This window comes from Filicampus tigris, chromosome 16 (genome assembly GCF_054856515.1).
Source record: "Filicampus tigris isolate MCC_2025a chromosome 16, RoL_Ftig_1.0, whole genome shotgun sequence".
Classification (NCBI taxonomy): Eukaryota; Metazoa; Chordata; class Actinopteri; order Syngnathiformes; family Syngnathidae; genus Filicampus; species Filicampus tigris.
This window is the reverse complement of record NC_141232.1, coordinates 6,180,306-6,200,826: the sequence shown is the minus strand read 5'-3', so window position 1 is coordinate 6,200,826 and position 20,521 is coordinate 6,180,306. Positions and strand designations below refer to the sequence as shown.

The 20,521-nt window shown below is 44.0% G+C and overlaps 1 protein-coding gene across 4 annotated transcripts in view; it reads left to right on the top strand.

The window, feature by feature from the left end:
- cyth1a (cytohesin 1a) overlaps positions 1-17,200 on the top strand; it is a 28,553-nt gene extending 11,353 nt beyond the window's left edge. For 2 of the 4 annotated variants that reach the window (XM_086055271.1, XM_086055272.1), the window contains 12 exons: positions 5,199-5,281; positions 6,696-6,760; positions 8,010-8,076; positions 8,159-8,277; positions 8,960-9,040; positions 9,379-9,491; positions 10,012-10,160; positions 10,237-10,348; positions 15,298-15,374; positions 15,448-15,516; positions 15,875-16,029; positions 16,267-17,200. In XM_086055271.1, the coding sequence (XP_085911397.1) occupies positions 5,199-5,281; positions 6,696-6,760; positions 8,010-8,076; positions 8,159-8,277; positions 8,960-9,040; positions 9,379-9,491; positions 10,012-10,160; positions 10,237-10,348; positions 15,298-15,374; positions 15,448-15,516; positions 15,875-16,029; positions 16,267-16,345 (1,169 nt within the window). In that variant the 3' untranslated portion in view covers positions 16,346-17,200. Of the gene's footprint in view, positions 1-1,931; positions 2,160-5,198; positions 5,282-6,695; positions 6,761-8,009; positions 8,077-8,158; positions 8,278-8,959; positions 9,041-9,378; positions 9,492-10,011; positions 10,161-10,236; positions 10,350-15,295; positions 15,375-15,447; positions 15,517-15,874; positions 16,030-16,266 lie in introns of those variants that run through there. The other 2 variants (XM_086055274.1, XM_086055273.1) reach the window with 2 other exon arrangements.
- Positions 17,201-20,521: the final 3,321 nt, after the last annotated feature.

Below are 20,521 nucleotides of genomic sequence, written 5' to 3'. Positions count from 1 at the left end.
AAAAACAGACTAGTAAAAGTATAAGTACTGATTCAACTCCTGTACCGAAAAAAAGAAAAAGTAAAAACATACCAATTTTGAAAATCTGTTTCTACTGAAAAAAAAAAAAAAGTACTGAGCCTATTTTGCAAGTAGAACAGATATGTATGCAGGGAGTAAAATTCAACAGAAAAATAAATACTCCAATAAAATAACTTACAAATGTACACAAGTGCAGCAACCAAGTTTTTTGTTGCTTCCCACCACTGCGCTCGAGATTCACAGGCTTGTCTGGATGTGTTATAGTTGCTGAGAGGATGTTGATAATTGGCCGGCCACGATAAGCATCGAGGCTAGTTGCCATCGGATCACAAAGGCGAGCATTGTGGGTCCAAACGCTCCTTCCGCTTCCAAAGGGCCCTGAGAAGCGTTTGCATCGGCGTGTAAAAACAACCAGATTATTGAATGAACACAGCATCTTTTAACGCCCGTGACGATGGATTACGTGCGTGTGATTGTGCGAGTGCAGCTGCGGGATGTTTGTGTTTTTGTCCGCGTGTTTGCTTTGACACTGAAGCTGTGGCAGCCTCACTAGACATTCCCTTCAACATTCCTTCGCAGCGGCCTCACTAAGCTAACAACATTTGAACAAAAATCGAACTTTCATGTTAGATTTTGGCTCACGGTGCTCACAATGGTGGCAGGAGGAGGTGAAAATGACACCGGCATAAATAACCTTAAAGTTGAACATCATCCATTCTGTGCCCTTGGTCGACCCAGTTTTGATCTTGAGATTGTTCCACTGTAGGAGGCTGCACTGTATTTTTTAATGTATGCGTTCTCTAAATGCGTTCTTTTACCCGGAAGAATTCCCAGACAGTCCAAACTGTCAACTCCTCTCGCGGCCGATCGTTTCACGATGCCCGTTGTCGCGGCGACGACACGCCGGGCGTGAAGACGCTCTCGATCAAACAAAACCAGCGTGTAATGGTTAATCAAGGATGTTAATGTGCTCTCTTGTGGGTGTTTCTGATTGAGACGCCTATTGGGTCTACTCAATATACGGTAACTTACTGCATCAAGGCAAACTGGGAAAGCCTTTGCTTTACGGCAAGCAATCACGAACCGCGTTATACTTTGTAATTCCAGACCATAATATCGTTGTCTGTACTCACGACATGGATTTCGGATTGACGTTTCGCCATCTGAGGCACAGCAGAGTGTTAACTGACTCACTACACTCAACGCAGACATGAGGTCGCAACCACATGCCGTTAAGACACACACGTACATACACGGGAGGCAACGAGCCATAATCTTGCACAATGTCTCGGCATGTGTCGCTAAGATGAGCACTCTCTACCGTGTAGAGAAATGATTGTCCCAAGCATAGACGTGCATTGTCAAGCAGGTAGGCGTTAATCAGTAAGACTAGTCGCATGACTTTGTCAGGAGAGAGAGTGTCCCGGCGTGAAGGGCTGAGTCATGTCTGCTGGCGTTAGTTGGGGCTCATGGTTTCTCCAGAGATGGCCGCATACTCACAAATTCCATCCCAAGATTTTTGTCGTTGTTATCATAATTCACCGGCGCCATTGTGGCTCAGTAGATTGAGTTTTGCTCTGGGTTTCAGGGTCAGGGTTTCAGCCCAAAATGTCGAAAAATATGACTAAGTCTCAGACGTTTGAAGTAGTCATTGCAATAAGATTTGCTTTTCAAGACTGTGCATGTTATCCAATATGCCGCTGTTCACTAATATCAGATAAAGAACATCTGTGATATGCGTGTTTCTTGTGTTGTTGTTTTCTCCCCATTGCACCTCCCTACATGTGTTTGTATGAGAGGAGGAGGAGGAGGAGGCAGAGTAAGGAATGGCCACAGGGTGGAGCCTCCACGTTTAAAGCAAGTGAAGGCAAAATAGAGAAAGGGATGAGACGGGGGGAGGAGGGAGGCTGGTTCCCACGTGTCTCGTGCAGAACGCCGGCAAGCAGCCGCTCACTCCGCTGTACAGCTGGAAAACACCCTGTAAGCATCTATTTTTGCCTCACGAGGATGGACGCCGTGCTCAACATGAGCTGACAGAATCATAGTTTTATTCATTTTTTAAATTAGTCTCATCAAGGAAGTCTTGGACTGAGAAGAGAGCAAAAACTTTGACACCTTTTGCAGTGTTGGTCATTCAGGTAAGTGGTCAAGTGTTTGGGAATCAGTCTTTTTTTGGTCGATCTGTCAGGAAGGAGTTCTGTGGCAATCAGGATCATCTAAAACAGTCCCGCGTCGGACGTCTTGTCTCATTGCCTCATGAGGTGAGGTCTAATGACATCTGAAAGGATTGAACTCTGGTGTTGCTGACCGGGCTATGTGTTGCTTCTCAAAGTGGGTGGGGTGAAGTTTAACTGTCCCAAGATCATAAAAAATCTGTTGAGCGCAGAAGTTCATCCTGAGGAGCAAAGCCTGAAAGAACCACGGCTTTAACATAAAGGACGATTTTGGTGTTTTCATGATACTAGGATCGAGCATCTCTCCCTTTACTTGCCGCTTGTTGAGGAATTCTCCTGATCCCACAGTAACTCACCCTGGGATCATTCCACCAACTCACTTTCTATCCCACGCGTCACGACAACTCAACGTTCCTTCTCTTAGGACGTCTCCTCCCACAGTCCAGGTCGGATGCTTTGGGGATTTATGATTCATAACTGGTGGTCTGCTGGCTCCAGCTTGTATCGGGCTCATGTGTGCAGCAATAAAGAGTCAGGAGGTCAATGGTGAGCAAGTTCTTTTGGGATGGTGCCCATTTTACTGACTGCCATTACCTTTTAAACCCCCCACTCGCTCGTCTTTGTTACAAGCTGTTTGGTTTTGGGTCTGAAGCTGTGTGGTCTCACAGCATTCTCAGTGGCACTTGTCGTCAGGACATTCTGTCTGCTTATGAATCTTACATCATCTTTTGTTGCTGGAACAACATCATGATATGGGGGAAGCCTAATGGACAGTGGTGTATGCGGACATCCATGTGTTAGTGGCCAACTCAAGTGATTGATTGTCCATGTGCTTGTGACCGGTGCTGAATACATTACAGCTCATCATGAAGTAGCTTCTCGTTATAGCCGGCGCTCTTATTGGCTTAGGCTTGGGGTTCATTGATTGGCGCCTTGGTATTGAAGAACAAGATAACTAAGTGTAAAGACGGTCCAACACCCGTGTCCCAAATTTTTTTTTTGTCATGCGAGATACAAACGTATTCTCATAACATGTGGCTGTGACTGTACATAAATGAGTAATGTTGAGAGATGTTAAATAGAAGAGGCGGTGGAGGCAATTAAGCCCGATGAAGCGTGTCTTAGGACCAGATGGATGCTGTTGCTTTAACTACAAATGTTATAGTCAAGTCATGGTGGAAGGACCGCAATAAAACAAAGCATGGCTTTACATGTATTACATTACACTTAATCAGGCTTTTCTAGGCTGTCTTCAGACTTGACAGTCCTGGGTTGGTTCAGTCCAACTCAGGCGCGAGGGCTCTGATAGTGTCTAGGCTCATGAAAACCAAGTTGAAGTGAACCCAATAACAGTTCATATCCGGACTGAGTCTTCAGTAGCTATATCATTAGCACTGTCACAGGTGATGAGTTTAAGTTTTGGACTTGAGAGTGGCTCCCTAAATTAGGTCACATCTGCAGGGAGCAGGACTGAGTGATCCTGCAAGCGCTCCGAATCCTAATTTCCTTATTTTCCAAGGAGAGCCCTTTTGAGATCTGGGTGGAAATGAGATGTCTGCCTCTTAGGCCAGCGTGGCAATCTGTATGGGTATTAGCGGACTGTGGCGTTGCGGGAGAGCGAGCTATAATTGTTTTGCCCTTGATGTGTCACCGGGCCCTCACATGGAACTGCTTCAACCATCTGTACTAGCGTGCCTGGAGAAAATCGATGTAGTCCAAAATGGAATAGGCTACTTCAGTTTGCACTCGCATAACAATCAAGACTGCTACTTGCAAGAGAGAGTACATGTGGGTCTTTCCCTTTCTGGATGGGGACATTTCCTCACACTGGTCCGCCTCTGTCACGTTGCTATTAAGATCTCGTGCGTTAGTTGCACCTTCATCATTTGCCCTTCTTGCTTCTTTCCTCTCTCCCTCTCTTTCTCCCTTTCCGATGACTGCCTCTTTTCATCGGGCCAGGCCAGGCCAGACGTTCGCTGACTAACGGCCAAGTGGTGACTCTCCGACTAGAAGGGAAACAAGCAGCTCTCAGCATTTAATTTAAGTGGATGGTTTCCTGCCCGCGGTGCTGCTTGTGTTCTGGGAAATGACACGCGCTTGGTACCAACCTGGATGAGGCCTCTTTTTGTTCTGTTCGACTCTGGACCTTGTTGTAGGGAGTGGTTTCCATGGATAGTCAACATTAAGTGTGGTGAAGCTGGTTAGCTTGTGATGCTATAGGTTAATAGCAACCAATCATCAGTCAACCCTTTGGCAGTTTAGAGTCTTCGATTGTAGTATATTGGAATTTAAAGCTCCCTGGTAATTAAATGTGAAGTCTTGTGCTTCTCTCTGTCTCTCTTTACATTAGCATTATGTTGCTAACTTTTCACAGCTATCCACCAAGTTAGCATGGGCCACGCAGCCCTCTAGCCTTTGAACTCTGCTACTGATGTAATGAGGGTGAAGAGAGTCGAGGTCACAGGGGTGTTAAGGTTTGTCATCGGGGGGTAATCTTAGATAGTCAACCACTGACTCTCTTTCTTTCAGATTAGTGACCGTTAGCTCACTTGCCGCGAATGCTGGTGACAAGAGTTGGGCGCCAGAAGGTATACATTTGGTCTGCGTTACGGATTTTGACCAAACGACCAATCGCGATGACACTTGTTGATGACGTCGTCGTATTTTACTCGTTTGTAAAAAATGGCTTGACGTCCAACACCACATCCAACAAATCGCATATCCTCACTGCTTTGCTTGCTGTTTGGGAACTACTGGGGAATGCTAGGCGCTAAGCTAACTTGCGCCGCACCCGCTTTGATTGAAGTTAGGCAATGATATGAATTTTAGGCCATACCCCCAAATACTACTTGTGACTTATTATGTACCATAGTCTTATGTGTTATTTCTGTGCCGAGCCCTCAGGGATTCGCCTGCGAAGGGGTCTTTAGTGAAGCAATTGGAAAAAGGACAAAGTTATTTTATTTTTGGTGCCTTGTGTGCTAATCTCCCGCTTCTCCCTAGTGCCGGACGACCTTACTCCGGAGGAGCAGCAGGAGCTGGAGAACATCCGCCGGCGCAAGCTGGAGCTGCTGGAGGACATTCAGGTAACTGTCAAGTTCAAAGATTACAGTGGAACCTCGAAAGTCGAAATGAAGTTGAGCAATCCGCACCATAAATCCAAACAAAGTGTTGAACCTGAAATGTTCCACTGTCATCGATGTACCTAAGATATGATGCAACATGATGTCAACGTCGGTTCATTCAGTTTATTGTCAAATATTTGTGGGTTGACTATTCCTCACTGCATCAGTTGCTGCTGTTCAGTTATGTTGCTATTCATATTCACACCTATATATAGTAACCATAAAGTGTGTAAACACACAACAGTATATGTCTACAATGTCAATGGGAACAAAAGCAACAAAAATAGACAGTGACATTTTATGCACTACACATGTTGTTTGTGCCTTCCATGGTGCAATACTTTCAAAGGAACTATTACCACAACTACTATTTTGACTGCTTTCCCTTTACAAGAAAACCAAAAGTTGTCATAAACTGACGCCTCTGCGGGTGGGTCTTTATATTTGAACGTGCAAAACAAAATATTTTCATTTACTCTTTCATCACGACTTGCTGCCCCCCCCCCCCCCCAACACATCTTCTACAAATTCCCCCGCCGCACATTTCAACCCAAGTGGAATGTCGGGTATTTCCGACCTAGCTCTCATTTCCCCAGCAAAACATTTGTGCTCGTGGTTGAGCCATTCACGAAGATTAAAGTGGGTTGCCATATGCTGAGTGATTTGAAGTGAGGTTTTAAATGTGAAGCATTCAGTTAAAATATGCTATCTCCATGGTGGTCAGACAATTGACACACAAGGGTGACAGATTTTAAAACCCGACGTCCAGATGTCCCCGCGGGAGAATCGACTTCCGACTGTTCTCGCGGACAAAAACGCTGCAGGCTGACACCCGCACTTTAATGAGCCTTGACTGGCATCGTCGCCCGAAAGACACGCCTCCGTCACCCTCCCCTCTACGTATTTGGTAGTGAGCGCGCCGACCGTTCCCCGCCCCTTGTTGACTCCCACGCCCTCCTCCGCCGGGCCTGCAGGTCAAGGCCTCCCATTGTTTGCGGAGGCAAGCATTTGAGGAATGCGTTGGGATTGCGCAGCTCTTGACGGCACAGATGTTGCCTTTGTGGTGCGGCCTGTAAAAAAAAAAGTTAGGCATGGGAAATGGATATGAATCGAGGAGCTTTGTGTGGCTTGTTTATGACTTTAAAACTCAATATGGGACTTTAATATAAACCCTGTATAATGATTTTTTTTTTTTTTTTTTTGGGTGTGCATGCCATGTTGTCATTTGCCCCCAGAAATATCCTTCAAAATGCGTGGATCACACTTAACAAAACGCAAATTGCCGTCACTTTTGTTTCAACGAGCCAAGTGAACCGTCTATTATTATGTTTTGAGCAGATGATGGTGCATGAAAACACTGTTTTCTTTCCCACAGCGGCTGAAGGATGAGATAGCAGAGGTCACCAACGAGATTGAGAACCTGGGTTCCACCGAGGAGAGGTAAGACGGAGCCTCTTTCAAAGGTCCCATGAAATCCCAGACTTATCAGCTATTGCTGTTTAGGCGGAACCTAGCGATGGTGTGTATTGCCCCAATTTGGGGGCTTTCACACTGAATCCCGCAGTCACAGATGCCTTCATTTATATGCAGTCAAAAAGGAGATAACCAATCCCCCACTCCACCCGATGGCAAACATTACCGTGCCTGACGCCCAAATTGACTTTGCCTTTTATTTACTTAGCAAATGAAGCTGTCAATTATTGATAGTCGATCTCGTCACACCAAATACTCCTCCCACATTGGCTGCGCTTTTAAGGCACTTTAAATGTTTTATCGGGCGCACCCCCTCGCACCCCACATGATGGGAGGCCTCATTGAATAATGCAGTGGGCCGAGGCAGACAATGCACGGCCCCCGAGGGAAAGGGGGCGCTGGGGTCGACTACTTTGGTCAGAGAGATCCCATCAACGGCGGATAAATCACGGCGCACTTTGGCTTGCCTCCCAAACCCATTAAAGGTTGCTGATGCGATCGCGGCGTCTTATCACGGCGACATGATCACGTTTGTCAGTTGTCTGCTGCGGTTTTACTTTGAGCAGCTCGGTAGCGGACAAAAAGCTAAAGGAATCCCGGCGGGAGAGGCGACGTAGGCCCGGGGAAGTCACCGTGGCGACGGCAGTACCTTGAAAACCCACTTTGACCCCCTTGAACAGCTCCAGGCCTGAGAAAGGACTTCTTCCCATAAGCGGGATTAGTCACGGCAGCGAGGGTCAACATGAATAGTTGGCAGGAAATTTCATTTTGTAATGCGATTTATGAGTCACATTGGATGAGATGACTCGCTAGGTTGATGAATGAATCATAGTAGTAGATTAGAGGCGATAAGAGGGCAAAATGCTTAGGTCACACAGACAGCACGGTAGCCTTATGGTTAGGGCGTGTGCCTCACAGTTTAGAGGTTTGGGGTTCAAATCACTAACCCGTGACATAGATATCGGTATTACACAAAATGCTGTAGCACGTAAAATAACACGTGTTTAAAATTAAAAAAAATGAATAATTACACTCATCGGAAATGCTTTTTACCGAACGTATCAATGTGGGCAGATCGCTACGGCCGTGCCGTGCTAAATTGTCTTCATGCTGACCAATCAGAAGATGAGAAAATGCTAATGTAATTCAGGGCCAGCGCTCTGGCTCTGTGAGGATGGATTTGAAATCTTAATATCCATGTGCACTGACATTCCAGGAAAACAATGCAGAGGAACAAACAGGTGGCCATGGGCCGTAAGAAATTCAACATGGACCCCAAAAAGGTAGGCAAGTGATGCCTGAGAGCTAACAGTTTTTTTGTTGTTGTTTTTTTTTAATGCCCACGTTTCCCTTTCACTCTTCCAGGGAATTCAGTTTCTCATTGAGAATGACTTGCTGAAGAACACAAGCGATGACATCGCTCAGTTCCTTTGCAAGGGGGAGGGTCTCAACAAAACAGCCATTGGGGATTACCTCGGGGAAAGGTAAGGACCCACACTCATATACTTGAATGTACAAAAGTGCATAGTTTCCATATTGCTCACCTTCCTTGTGGTGCGGGGCCACGCCCATTATTTCCCAAAAATACTTAACTAGTCCCCGCATTCAGACAATGTCTGCTCCTTGCTCGTCTCCATCTGCTTTCAATTGTCTTAGTCACTCTTAAGTGAGGCGCTCAAGACACCGTCTGCCTCGTTTAAGGGAAATTGAAGATCGGTCTCCAGATCCGAGCGTTTGTCAACGCCTGTTTTCGGAAATGACGCCGGGCTCTTTTTGGGTATGCGGGGATTACGGGTCAGACAGTCGCGCATTAAGGGCGGGGTCTGGGAGCGGCGATTTTTCTCTCCGCACGCTTCGAGGCGATCGGTTCGGTTGCTGCTCCACCGGGAGTGATGCGGCCTGAGCTCAGGGGGAAGATCATTTGCTCCGAAGGGCATACGGGTCACGGGATGATGTCATCGTCCAGATGAGATGATAAATGAATTAGGAAAGGGGCCGAGCCTCTGTCACGCTGCCTGATGGGAGCACGATCCCTTTACGACCAGCACGTCTTCAGTCCTGCTCTCAAGGCATCAACAATCGGACGTTTACCTTGGGTTGAAATTATGATTTTGTGCCCTTTATATCTATTTTCTTATCAGATGTATTTTTGTGTTTCCCTCGTAGAGATGAATTCAACATACAGGTCCTCCACGCTTTTGTTGAACTTCATGAATTCACAGACCTCAACCTGGTGCAGGCCCTAAGGTGAGACGGTAGTAGCTACGTCACATATCGTCGCTGTCCTGTGAAAAACACGTATGTCCAATTTTAGAATTAAAATAAATAATCCACGTTAATGCAATGTCCGTAACACAAGAAACACCATTCACATAAAAAAGTGTTTTTCACAGGACAGCAACGATATGCTACATATTCGAAACCATATTACTCCCCCCCCCCAAGTTTTTCATGACAAGAAGACTATATCGAAATAATTCTTTATTCTCTTTAGTTTATTAAACTCATCCCTGCTCCACACCATTCCCACCACCCTCCCGAGTTCTTTCACCACCGCATCCTGACCGCCACCTTTGTCTTCACAGACAGTTCCTGTGGAGCTTTCGGCTACCGGGAGAAGCCCAGAAGATCGACCGCATGATGGAGGCCTTCGCTCAGCGCTACTGCCAGTGCAACCCGGGAGTTTTCCAATCCACAGGTGCCAGCTAAGAACCTTTTCAAATTAGCTCCTCTCATAATCATGATTGACTGTTGGAGATTTGCCATTATTTCAGTCCAGAAGGGCCTAATGGCGTGCCCGGCTACTTACTTTTCTTTAGCAGACACCAAGTCTGCCAAGCTTGTCTTTTAGGCGGTGTCTGCCTTTTGGGAATAATGCACATAGATGAGCAGCTCTATCATGGATGCAGATGGATGTGCATAATACATGGGGGCTGCTTAACAGCCCTGCACGACAGATAAAGTGCTGCTTCGTCAGCCGCATGCCCGGGCTTTCACTAGAAGAGTGGCTGCACTAAGCTACAGTAACTCTCAGACCGCGGGTGGTACTGTTGACACAACCCCGTAGTTGTGACTGCCATACTATATTGGTTGTTAAAAAGATACGATAGCAAAAACCAAAAACATCAGTAATATCAGTACCGGTATATAGTGCAAGCCACCCCACTACGATCGAAGTGGAAAGCCGATAAGGTCTGACTGTGACCTGCGCGTCGCAGACACCTGCTACATCCTGTCGTTCGCCATCATCATGCTCAACACCAGCCTCCACAACCCCAACGTGAAGGACAAGCCCACCGTCGAGCGCTTCATCTCCATGAACCGGGGGATCAACGAGGGAGGGGACCTACCGGAAGACCTGCTCAGGGCGAGTTTGGGATCGAGGCCCCTCTCGTTCCGATTCCACGCCGCTGTGAGTTAACCGCACCTTTCTGCCAATACAGAATCTTTACGAGAGCATCAAGAATGAGCCTTTTAAAATCCCCGAGGACGACGGCAACGACCTCACGCACACCTTCTTCAACCCGGACAGAGAAGGCTGGCTGCTAAAACTGGGTGAGTGACGACGAATTGGCCCCTTTCATCACTAAAAAAACGTTTTCGAAATAAGTCCAGGATGGTATGTTGTCAGTCAAGCAGCAGCACATACATCAAAAAGGCACGCCTCGGTTAAAAATGAGGTCAACAACCCGTGAGTGTGTGTGTTTGTGTACACATTTGATGCAGACGCCGTGGATGAATTATGAATGTGGCCTTGAGATCAGACCACCATATGTGGAGGCTTATAAATGTTTGAGGATGCATACGTTGACGTACACACAGGAAAGGAAGTCAATCAAGTGTGTGTAGTGTGTGTAAATGTGAACGTACTGTTAGTGTAGTGAAAGGAGACATAGTGGAGACAAAGCAGTGACCGGGTGTCTTCATGAAAAATCTGTCATTCCTGTATTATAGTGCCCCCACATGGCCATGGCGCGTACACCAGAAGGAGCAGCGAAATGTCCATTGAAAGAAAGTAAACTGTTGAATTTAATATTATTATGTAATTACTTTTTTTATAAAGTACAATAAAGTAGTACTATTTTTCTTAATTGAAAACATCACCGACATTGTTGTTTTTCGGAGAGGCTGGAACGCATGAATGGCATTTCCATTCCTTGCAATGGAGAAAAATGATTTTAAATGCGCGTTTGAGTTTTAGCATGGCCACGGAACGGATTAAACCCATCACAGGATCCTTGGGAGTATTTTGACAAACGCATTCCGCAGACTTGTTGCTTAGACACCTGGGAACCATTTAAAATGGTGAGCATAATTCTCACGTCCCCTTAGGTCTCGTGTTTGCGATGTACACGCGATGTCGGCTGCCCTGTTACGTTCCAGATGTTCCACAGGTCACCTGATGGTGCTGAAAATCACAGTGGTGGATTCCTCAACACTCCCCTTCTTCTGTTTCCTCCTTGTATTGATTCACTCTGATTTGTGGAGTCAATCGTGTTAATCACTGTGAATCTGGACAACTGTCCGGCGTCAAGCGCTTTCCGCTAATTATCAGAAGGAAAATCAAGGTGGAGGATAAAATGAAGACGCGATATGGAGCCAAGCCCAGGCATTGTTTTGTGTACGGCTTTTCAGTGTGCACAGCTCCACCATGTGGCGGGCAGAAGTGCGACACCGTAAAGCAGTGCACGAAAGCCGAATGAACATCACTGTGGTGCAACAATTCCTTCTCATTTATTTAATTTGATGATTTTTTTGTTTGTTTCCTTTTTCCTCTTCGTTTGTTTGTTCCCATGATTTTGGCTGTTGTCTTTCCTACCTCAGGAGGTATGTACACCTGCTCTTCCCAAACAAACAAAAACAAAAACCAGACACGCTCCATCTCTCTCAGCTCTCCGGTGCTTTTTGGTGGTGCGCCATTATTGCTTTTTGTTCTCCTCCGACATCCAGTTGGGTTTTCCCCGTGTCTGTTTGTCCCTTCCATCGACGCATTTCAACTTCAAGATGTTTGTCTGTCCGGCCCGCTCACCGCGCTGGTGGTTTTTATTTGGTGTCCTCTCATTTTCTTTTTATCTCTGTGGGTGGTTGGCGTCCACCCTTGTGGGGCTCCTCTCGCTTTATGACCTCTCCCACTGAGGTCTTCTAATGGTCACTATCTTTTCATGTGGGTTTTGTTGCGCCCAGAAGCTGCATTATACCCTTTCCCTCCATCCAGCACAGCAGCCACATGAAGCCCTTGCTCACGGTGGTCAGCTATAGAAAGGGAATACTGCAGCTTTTCAACTCTGTGGCTCTTCTCTTTTGCTATTCAGTGGATCAGATGGGTGTGTGCTACTTGACTGGAGAAAGCGGTGCGGGCAGCAAATTGTCTGAGAGGGTTTCAATATGTAATTCAATTGGATACCCTTTTGTAGTTTTTAGAGTGGAACCTCTAAAGTTGAATACAGTCCAAATGATTCGTCTCCATCCCAAAAACTTTACGGTCACATTTTGATATTTATAACTGTCATATGCAAGCATAAGCAGAAGTGAAGCACTCATGTTATTGTTAACAGTACAAAACTCTTGAAATTCTCACGTAATGAGAATGATGAGCGGGGAGGGTTATAAATGTTGAAAAAAAGATAACATTAACTGTCATCTTAAGTGTAAAATGAATCTTAAGTGAAAAGTTTAAAACCAAAAACAAAATTCCTTTTGATTCCACGTGACAATCATGGCAGCTAACCAGTTTGGCAACTAGCACAAGAAGCTAACCAAGCAGTCTGTTTTTACAAAATAAAGGCCTCCTATCTATTAGAACCCTTATTATGTTCTAGTTTTGTTTGTCTTAATCTCCAGTTTCACTTCATCATTTGTAATATATTGGTAACATTGTTTTACATTCTAAAATATAAAGGCTTCCTACAAAAAGGCATCGCCCCACCTGTTAGATATTAGACAAGGCTATGGCCTGACTAAATAAAGCTCCTCCCTTCCCTTAAGTATAGATCCTTGGCGCCAAAGTGCCACTAGATGGCACCAAAGCAATGTTTAAAAAAAAAAAATTCTTTATAATGGACGGTGCTTTCTCCTGCTGTACAAAAGACGGCGACTGGACGAGGAACAAAAAACTACCATATTAAACCGGAGTAAACAGCGTTAAACATGGGTTGAAACACATCATAACCCTTGAAATGTAAAATTTGACTGGCTTTTAAGTATTGAGGTTCCGCTGTACTGAACAAAAGACCCCAAACCAACACAAAATGAAGTTGCTAGACATCAAAGCTCTTAACCTCCGCCTGCCCTGCATCCCGCCCCTCCACTTTAGCATCCACCCGCTCTCCCCTCCCTTAGCAACAATGTGCCGGGACCGCTACCCAGCTATTGTTGCACTGGAGGAGGCCGTCTCTTCTTCATCGGAGTGCGAGGATCCCACCCCCCAAAAAATGGCCTTGGACGATTAAATTCAACGGTCTCCAAGCCACAAGCTCTGTGTTCGTTCGTCTATGCCGCCCTGCTTGTTTGTTGGTCGAGATGACGGCCAGGGTGCTACGTGTGTCTGTTGATCAGGAGTGGGCAAGGAAAACTTGGCTAGCTAATTCAAAGGTGAGATTTCAAAAAAAGTCATTTTTTTAAATGTACTTACAGCACCTTATCATATGTTTAATCATTATTTTATTCATCATTAAAAGTTTATAAATCCATCTTATGTTTGTTTCACTGGTATCCGAAAAATGTCAATGTGACCAGCTGATCTTCAGTCATTTTTATTTTTTAAAAATGCTGCAAGATTTTGTATGTGGAAGTAGCTGAACAATAAGTTTGAAACAAAAAAAACTCTATAAATTTGACATTTCTGCCCCCCGTTATAATGTCATGTCACTGCTGAGTCAATATACCGTATTTAATATACCATGTGAATTGAAAAAAAAATATATGAAAAAATACTACTAAAAAAATAAAAATACTACGATACAAGCAATGTGAAATCTTGAAAATATTTAAAACTTTAAACATGGGCCATTTTGACCCAAAACATTACCGTTCCCCAAATGTAAAAAAAAAAAAAAAAAAAAGTTAATACCATAAATTATAATTTAATTAAATTACTCGGATTAGAACGGAACGGGTCATACATGACCGGCCAGCCATTCTTTGCCCTCTCCTGCTGTAGATAATTTTAAGATGTTTGCCCTATCAAGATGTTTTGGGATATGATGGGATGTCATATACAGCTTGAAAGCCTGCATATGATAATATAAGGGTGTGTCTCAATGTGCGGAACTATAACCCTCTCTTTCCTATCACAGTATAGACGTATGTCAACTAACATGGTGGTGGGCTCACTTAGTCTAGACTTCACTTGTAGCTAACAAAGTAGCCCCCAACAGGAAATTTGAGGTTTCAGAGTAGCAGAATGTAGCTGCAGGCTCCCCAACCTCATTGGCATCCTCCTCGCGGCGAAACGGGAGGCTGCCATCTGCCTATGCGGATCGGGTTTCCCCACACAGGAAACTAGCCTGCCGTGTTTAAGGTGAGAGGTCGGGTGGGGTCAGTGAAGCTCGAGTTAATGAAAGCTCCCACCGGGCGTGAAAGGGGCGAGGCCTTTTAAAGAAAGACCTGATGATTAAAAGGTTCAGATGTCGTTTCTTTCCTCATACATTCAGTCTAAGGCAAACGGTTGTCACCCAGTTAGTGGTCGGGTTCATCATTCACATGAGACAAACACAAGCCCTTTAATAGATTGCTTCCTTTAGTAGGAGGGTGGGGAAAAAAACATATTTTTCAAACTCCATTTTCACTTGATATAATATCCTGTAACATATTGCTTCCTTTAATAGGAGGGTGGGGGAAAAAAACATATTTTTCAAACTCCATTTTCACTTGATATAATATCCTGTAACATTCTTTAATGGCCTTCTAAAATCTGAAAGTCTTCCCCAAATAGGCGCCTCACCTCCTTTTTGCCATCAGGATAAAACATTGTGTGTCTCGGGTATGTTTATGTCAACTCCAGTTCCACTTTATCATTTTTTTTTTTTTTTTGAATCCGCAAGTAATATTGTTTAATATTCTCAAAACAAAAGTCTCCCTTCTGATAGATGCCTCCCCATCTGCAGTCGAATAAACAAACCCACCTGGCCTGTATGCACGGAAATCCAGTATTTGTATGCAAGCGGGGTAGCGTCCCCACACTGACTCTTTATGAGGTGTGTGTTTATTGGGCCAGATGAGGCCAGCATTCAAGTTTTCAATGACCTCATAAAAGCGGGGCGTTATCTGTAAGCTGCGTTTCTTTCTACCTGTGGTGGTGGTGAGTGCATGGCGGGACCCGCCGCACCCTTTTGTGCGCGGGGGAGTCGTCGGGAGCTTCCATCTGTCTGTCTGCTCACGTCTGCCCGCCTGCGTGTTGTTCAAGTCGGCACTTTTTCCTTTTTTTTTTTTTTTTTTTTTTTTTTTTTTTTGCTTCCTCCCCCTCTCCCACTGAGCCTCTCTGATTGCTTTGATTTGCTGCGCAGGAGGCCGAGTAAAGACCTGGAAGAGGAGATGGTTCATCTTAACCGACAACTGCCTCTATTACTTTGAGTACACGACGGTGAGTACCACTTGACCTTAGTACTGCGCCGATGACGTGCGTTCCATTGTGCTCGTGTTCTTGGCGTGTGCAGGACAAGGAGCCGCGAGGGATCATCCCACTGGAGAACCTCAGCATCAGGGAGGTGGAGGACAAGAAGCCTGTAAGCACAATGCCCTCTTCTGCCTCATTTTCTCGCTGCACGGAAACATGAGTGTTGCTTTTCCACTGCGTCATACCTAATTAAGAACAATTAACAATTAAGATTCCTAAAAGTTTCTCGTTTGAGGGTAAAAGTGCAGTTCCCAGTTGCCCCTATTCACACACAAGGTTCCTTCAAATCTTCTTAGGTTACAGTTCCTTAAAAGTTCCTAGTTCTGGTGTGAAAAGGTTCTTGCAAAAAAAAACAACAAAGCAAAACACTCAAGATTTTTGTAAAAGTTACTAGTTGACGGTTTCAAGTTCAAAGTACTCCTATAGATTGTAACCCTCCTTGACGGTGGTCTTCCTGTCCGCCGCAGAACTGCTTTGAGCTCTTCATCCCCGACAACAAGGACCAGGTGATCAAAGCGTGCAAGACGGAGGCCGACGGTCGCGTGGTGGAGGGCAACCACACCTTCTACCGCATCTCCGCCCCCACGGCCGAGGAGAAGGACGAGTGGATGAACAGCATCAAGTACGTGACCGCCTGCTCGTCTCGTTCTGCTTTTTTAATCTGGGCTCCTCGAACTTTTGCGAGTCTGGCGGAGACATTTTTCCAAAAAGCCAGTTACACGTAACTAAAGACAAAAAGTTGTAGAAATCTACTTAAACGATCCCATTAATATTTACAGCGTGCACATTTGAAAAAAAAAACGAAATCGAAATAATCGAAAAAAATCCCCATGGCTTACAATTTGGATGGTGTCTGCAGGGCCGCCATCAGCAGGGACCCCTTTTACGAGATGCTGGCTGCCAGGAAGAAGAAGGTGTCGTCCATGAAGAGGCACTGAGGAGTCGCTCCATGCTCGCCATGTTGCACTTGAAGGAGCAGATGGGGGTTCTCCTAGCTTTTTGGAGCCAGCTGGCCGGGAAACCGAGAAGCACGCTGGGGCGGGGGGCGGGGGGTGTTCCAAGTAGCCCACTGCTTTCTGAAAAACAAAACACTCTGTAATGCAGCCCCGCTCAGCACCCACTCCACCCAGCACATTGAACTCAGCAGGTCTGAACGCGTGGCAACAAAATACTCCTCATAAGTAAAAGAAAAGAACTTTTATAAAAGGCTTTAACATGTTTGGATAGGTCTTTTTATAGCTTTGCTTTTTCTTTTTTTTTTTGTATGCAAATGTTGGGCAATGCCAACAATTGGGGTGATTGGGGGAAAAACACCAAAACAGACAAATAGTTTTCCCCTTATTTGGTGTTGTAAAGAGAAATGCTGCTGGTTAGCGATAGTAAATCAGTTCCGAATTCTAATAAGAATTAGATATAGCACAGTGCTACAGGATGTTTATGCACAAGTTGCATACAGAAGCTTTAGAAGGCCACCGCTAGATGTTCAACTATGGCTCCTCTCAGGTTTTCAAACCAAAACATGTCGTTTTCATGATTATGAGTGCCTGATGTTTCGCTCTTACGCTTCCACTCCTTTCAGTGCACTAACACGTAGAAAATTCAAAGAAAACAATCATATTGCTTGTCAGTATTGGTTAATTTATGGACTTTGATGTACATACTTAAATGTATAGTGAGTGTTTGTTTTTCAAGGTTTGTTTTACTTTTAGTTGTGCCATTTTTTCTAACCCTGTTCAAAAATATTTTATTGTTGCCATTTAATCGAGTTAAAATTAAAGAGAAAAAGTCTTGAAGGGGTATGGTTGTGTGTTATTATGGACAGCAGGGGGCAGTAGGGGACTAAAAAGTGCAGCCTAACGAAATGCTTATCATAATCCTGTACAATCAATCAATAATACTATAATAGGCCACTGGCACTTGTTGGATTTCCAGCAATACGAAATGTGCTACTCTCCTACAACTAATTTACAGCGTATGAATGAAACGTCTGCCTATTTTTCTAGGCTAATGTCATTTCACTGCTTATTTTTTGTACAGCTCCCAACATCGAGGCAGCGTGAACATGTAAAATGATGCCTGTAAAAGCAATCAATAGGAATTATTTTTTGCCCCCCTTCAATGGCGTGAACGCTCATGCAATGATCAGGTCTGAGTAGGGGGTTGAGGGTGTGTTGGGCATGGGTGGTAAATTAATAAGACACTACATGATGTTGCAAGCAACCTTGAATTTTAGTGTCTCAGCCGTCACGGATTACGATGTTTATGTTGGTTGAATTGTGTTCCGTGTAGCTGTGTGTGGGGAAAATGGTGACCTGTGACGCTCCTCGCGGGACACTACCACCTGACTGATTTTTTAGCACATTATGGATACTTTTCTAGGAAACAGGTTTGTCCGCCAGCTAGCGCTAGTGTTGACGCATTCAAAGCATGCAGTAAAAAGTCACAGGTTTAGTTTCCTGTAAGGAAACCAAGCAACTGAATTGGTATTTGTGAATTGCTATTGACGTTGAATAATGGTGTCACACTGTTCATCTTACAAACTAATTCAAAATATTTATTGAAGGTTTTTTTTTTTTTCCCATCAAGTGCCATAATGACACAGCAGAGGGAAACTGGCTGATTGCGTGCAGTTGGGACATTTTCACTAAGGGGTGCACTCGCGTTTGTTAACATTAACATCTAGTAAATTAACTCTTGTCATATAAACTGCTTCAATATTTGAAGGGTTCAAATTCCTGCCTTTTCGATCCCCGTATACCCTGTCTCAAGAGCTTGGAGGATTGATGGGCGAAGAAGTACTATTTCTGGTGGCAGTTACAGAATTTGACTTTGTACCCAAAAAACAAAAGAGGGCTGGGATTTGGGTGTTGCACTTATTACATAAAAAAAAAATTAATTGCACAAAAGGCCCCAGGGTGTGGTTGCAGTTATTTGAGTGGAAGAGAACAAAATAAGTCTAGCGCTTGGGTTTTGAACAGTACATACTTGGCAGGTTAAATCATGGTCAAATTATTCAACAGACAATAGTGACATTTCATTAAGCGGTATCAGTGCCTGTACTGTACGTCTGTACTCATACAAATGCTCCGATACTATGACACCACCACTTTACCAGCCATATATATAAAGGTATGGCGAAGTCATTCAAAAAGAGTCTGCCAGTTGAATACTGTAAAACTGACACAAAATAAAGAGAAATTCCATGTTGTTTATCTGACCAAACACGTCTTAAAAAGGTCTGCTAGCTTAATTATAACACAATGCTAAATTCCATAGATGTTGTGTTACAAATCTTTAACTTATATCACAAACAATGCAGAAACATTTACAAAGAAACAATACAACAGGTATACTTTCTACCCTGCGCAAAACTAGTATCACCGCAGATTTTTCACGACTGTCTTCTTTGTGTCATTTCAACAAATCTACATACTCATATGCGCCACACTGCTCCCTGGAGGCCAAGATGCGCATAACAGAAGCACCGCATTCCGTTTACCTGCCACTCTAGTGGAGTTGGAGCCAAGTCAGCCTCGTGGCAAAGTAAACACAAATGACATCACTCAAGCCGACTAATAATGCCCTGCAAAGATGTCCGGATGTGAGCTCAAGGCGAGCACTTTAAACACGAGGCATTTAATTAAACATCTGAAGAAATGCAGAGACCGCAACTGCTCGAAAAGATAACCCACTGTTGTACCGGCGAGTTAATAAAGTTTCCTACTCTGGCTCGGATGTCACGGAGTCATTCCGCAGCAACAGTGTAGAAAGTGAGCTCTATGTCACACTTTGTGGATGAAAATTGAAACAGGCAGTTTCTCTTCATAATAAAAAAGACCCTGCCCCATACTATTATCATAGAGTCCATACTTAAGAGAGGTTGACGATGGTATTTCAAAGATTTTATGTATGTGATGTGTGTATAAGAAGTGTTAGGTTTGACTGAAACCATGTTCAACAAAAATATTTTTGAAACAATATTTGAGCAAAATAAAAGACAGCACAGAAACAAAAAATGGTATTGGTGCATCCCTAACCTTATTATAAAGGATGGCAATCATTTTTTGCTGTGATATATATGGTGCCAAAAATGACACATTCGCTGGGAGTGTTTCATTTGGATTTAATATAAGGAACAGAGATTGCCGAAGAAAAACAATGTCTAATATTTACAACTGAAGAAGCCTTTCGAATTACAAGTCCAGTTGCCTAACTTCAATTTTTGCAGATGACATAAGAAAAATGGAATGGTACTAAATGTCCCTATGTTGTTAATTTCAGGTGCGAAGAAACACAAACGATTGTCAAGTCACATGATTCATTATTAGTGAGCATGGCACCCTTGCTTGACATTTTACTGCATTCTTCCAATGGGAGCGATAATATATAGAATTACATATTGCACATTGAAAATGTCATCAAATGTCATTGTCTTTTTGTGTGTGTGTTGTTGTCACTCGTAGGGAAAAGTGTGGGGGGTTTTGTGTATCTTTGCCAGTTTAGGCTAATTTAAGGAACAAGCAATTATTCTTATTCAAAATAAGAAATGGGTTACCATTTGTGGTTGCAGTTAGTTACAGAATGTGTCTCTCCAAGAAAACAAAAGAGAGTTGGAACACTACATACTTGGCAGGTTCAGTTCTGGTCGAAAATTCCACTATCGCATGATCCACTTTCATTTCAGTAAAACAAAACAGTAACAAAATGTGACTTTTTTACTTATTGAAACATGTTGTAAAAAGATTTTTTTGTCACGAGGAAGAAGTGTTTCAGGTTATGTGCACGGCCCACCATTTTCGACTTGGTAAAGTAATATCACAGTGGCGTTTTTTTTTGTTTGTTTTTTTAATGGTATTCAATGTTTTTTTTTTTGGGGGGGGGACACGGATCAAGTGTGTCAGGTTTTGTATAGGTTTGCCAGTTGAAGCTAATGATTTTAACAACAGAGCTTACATAATAAAAATGCATCCCAGGGTTATCTTCAGGGTTTTAATTTGTTATTGTCAAAACAAAAGAGGGCTGGGACTTGTGTACTATGACATTATTATTATCATCATGTACAAAACTGGCAGGTTGAATCCACAATCACGCACTAGTCCGTGCAGTGTGACAGT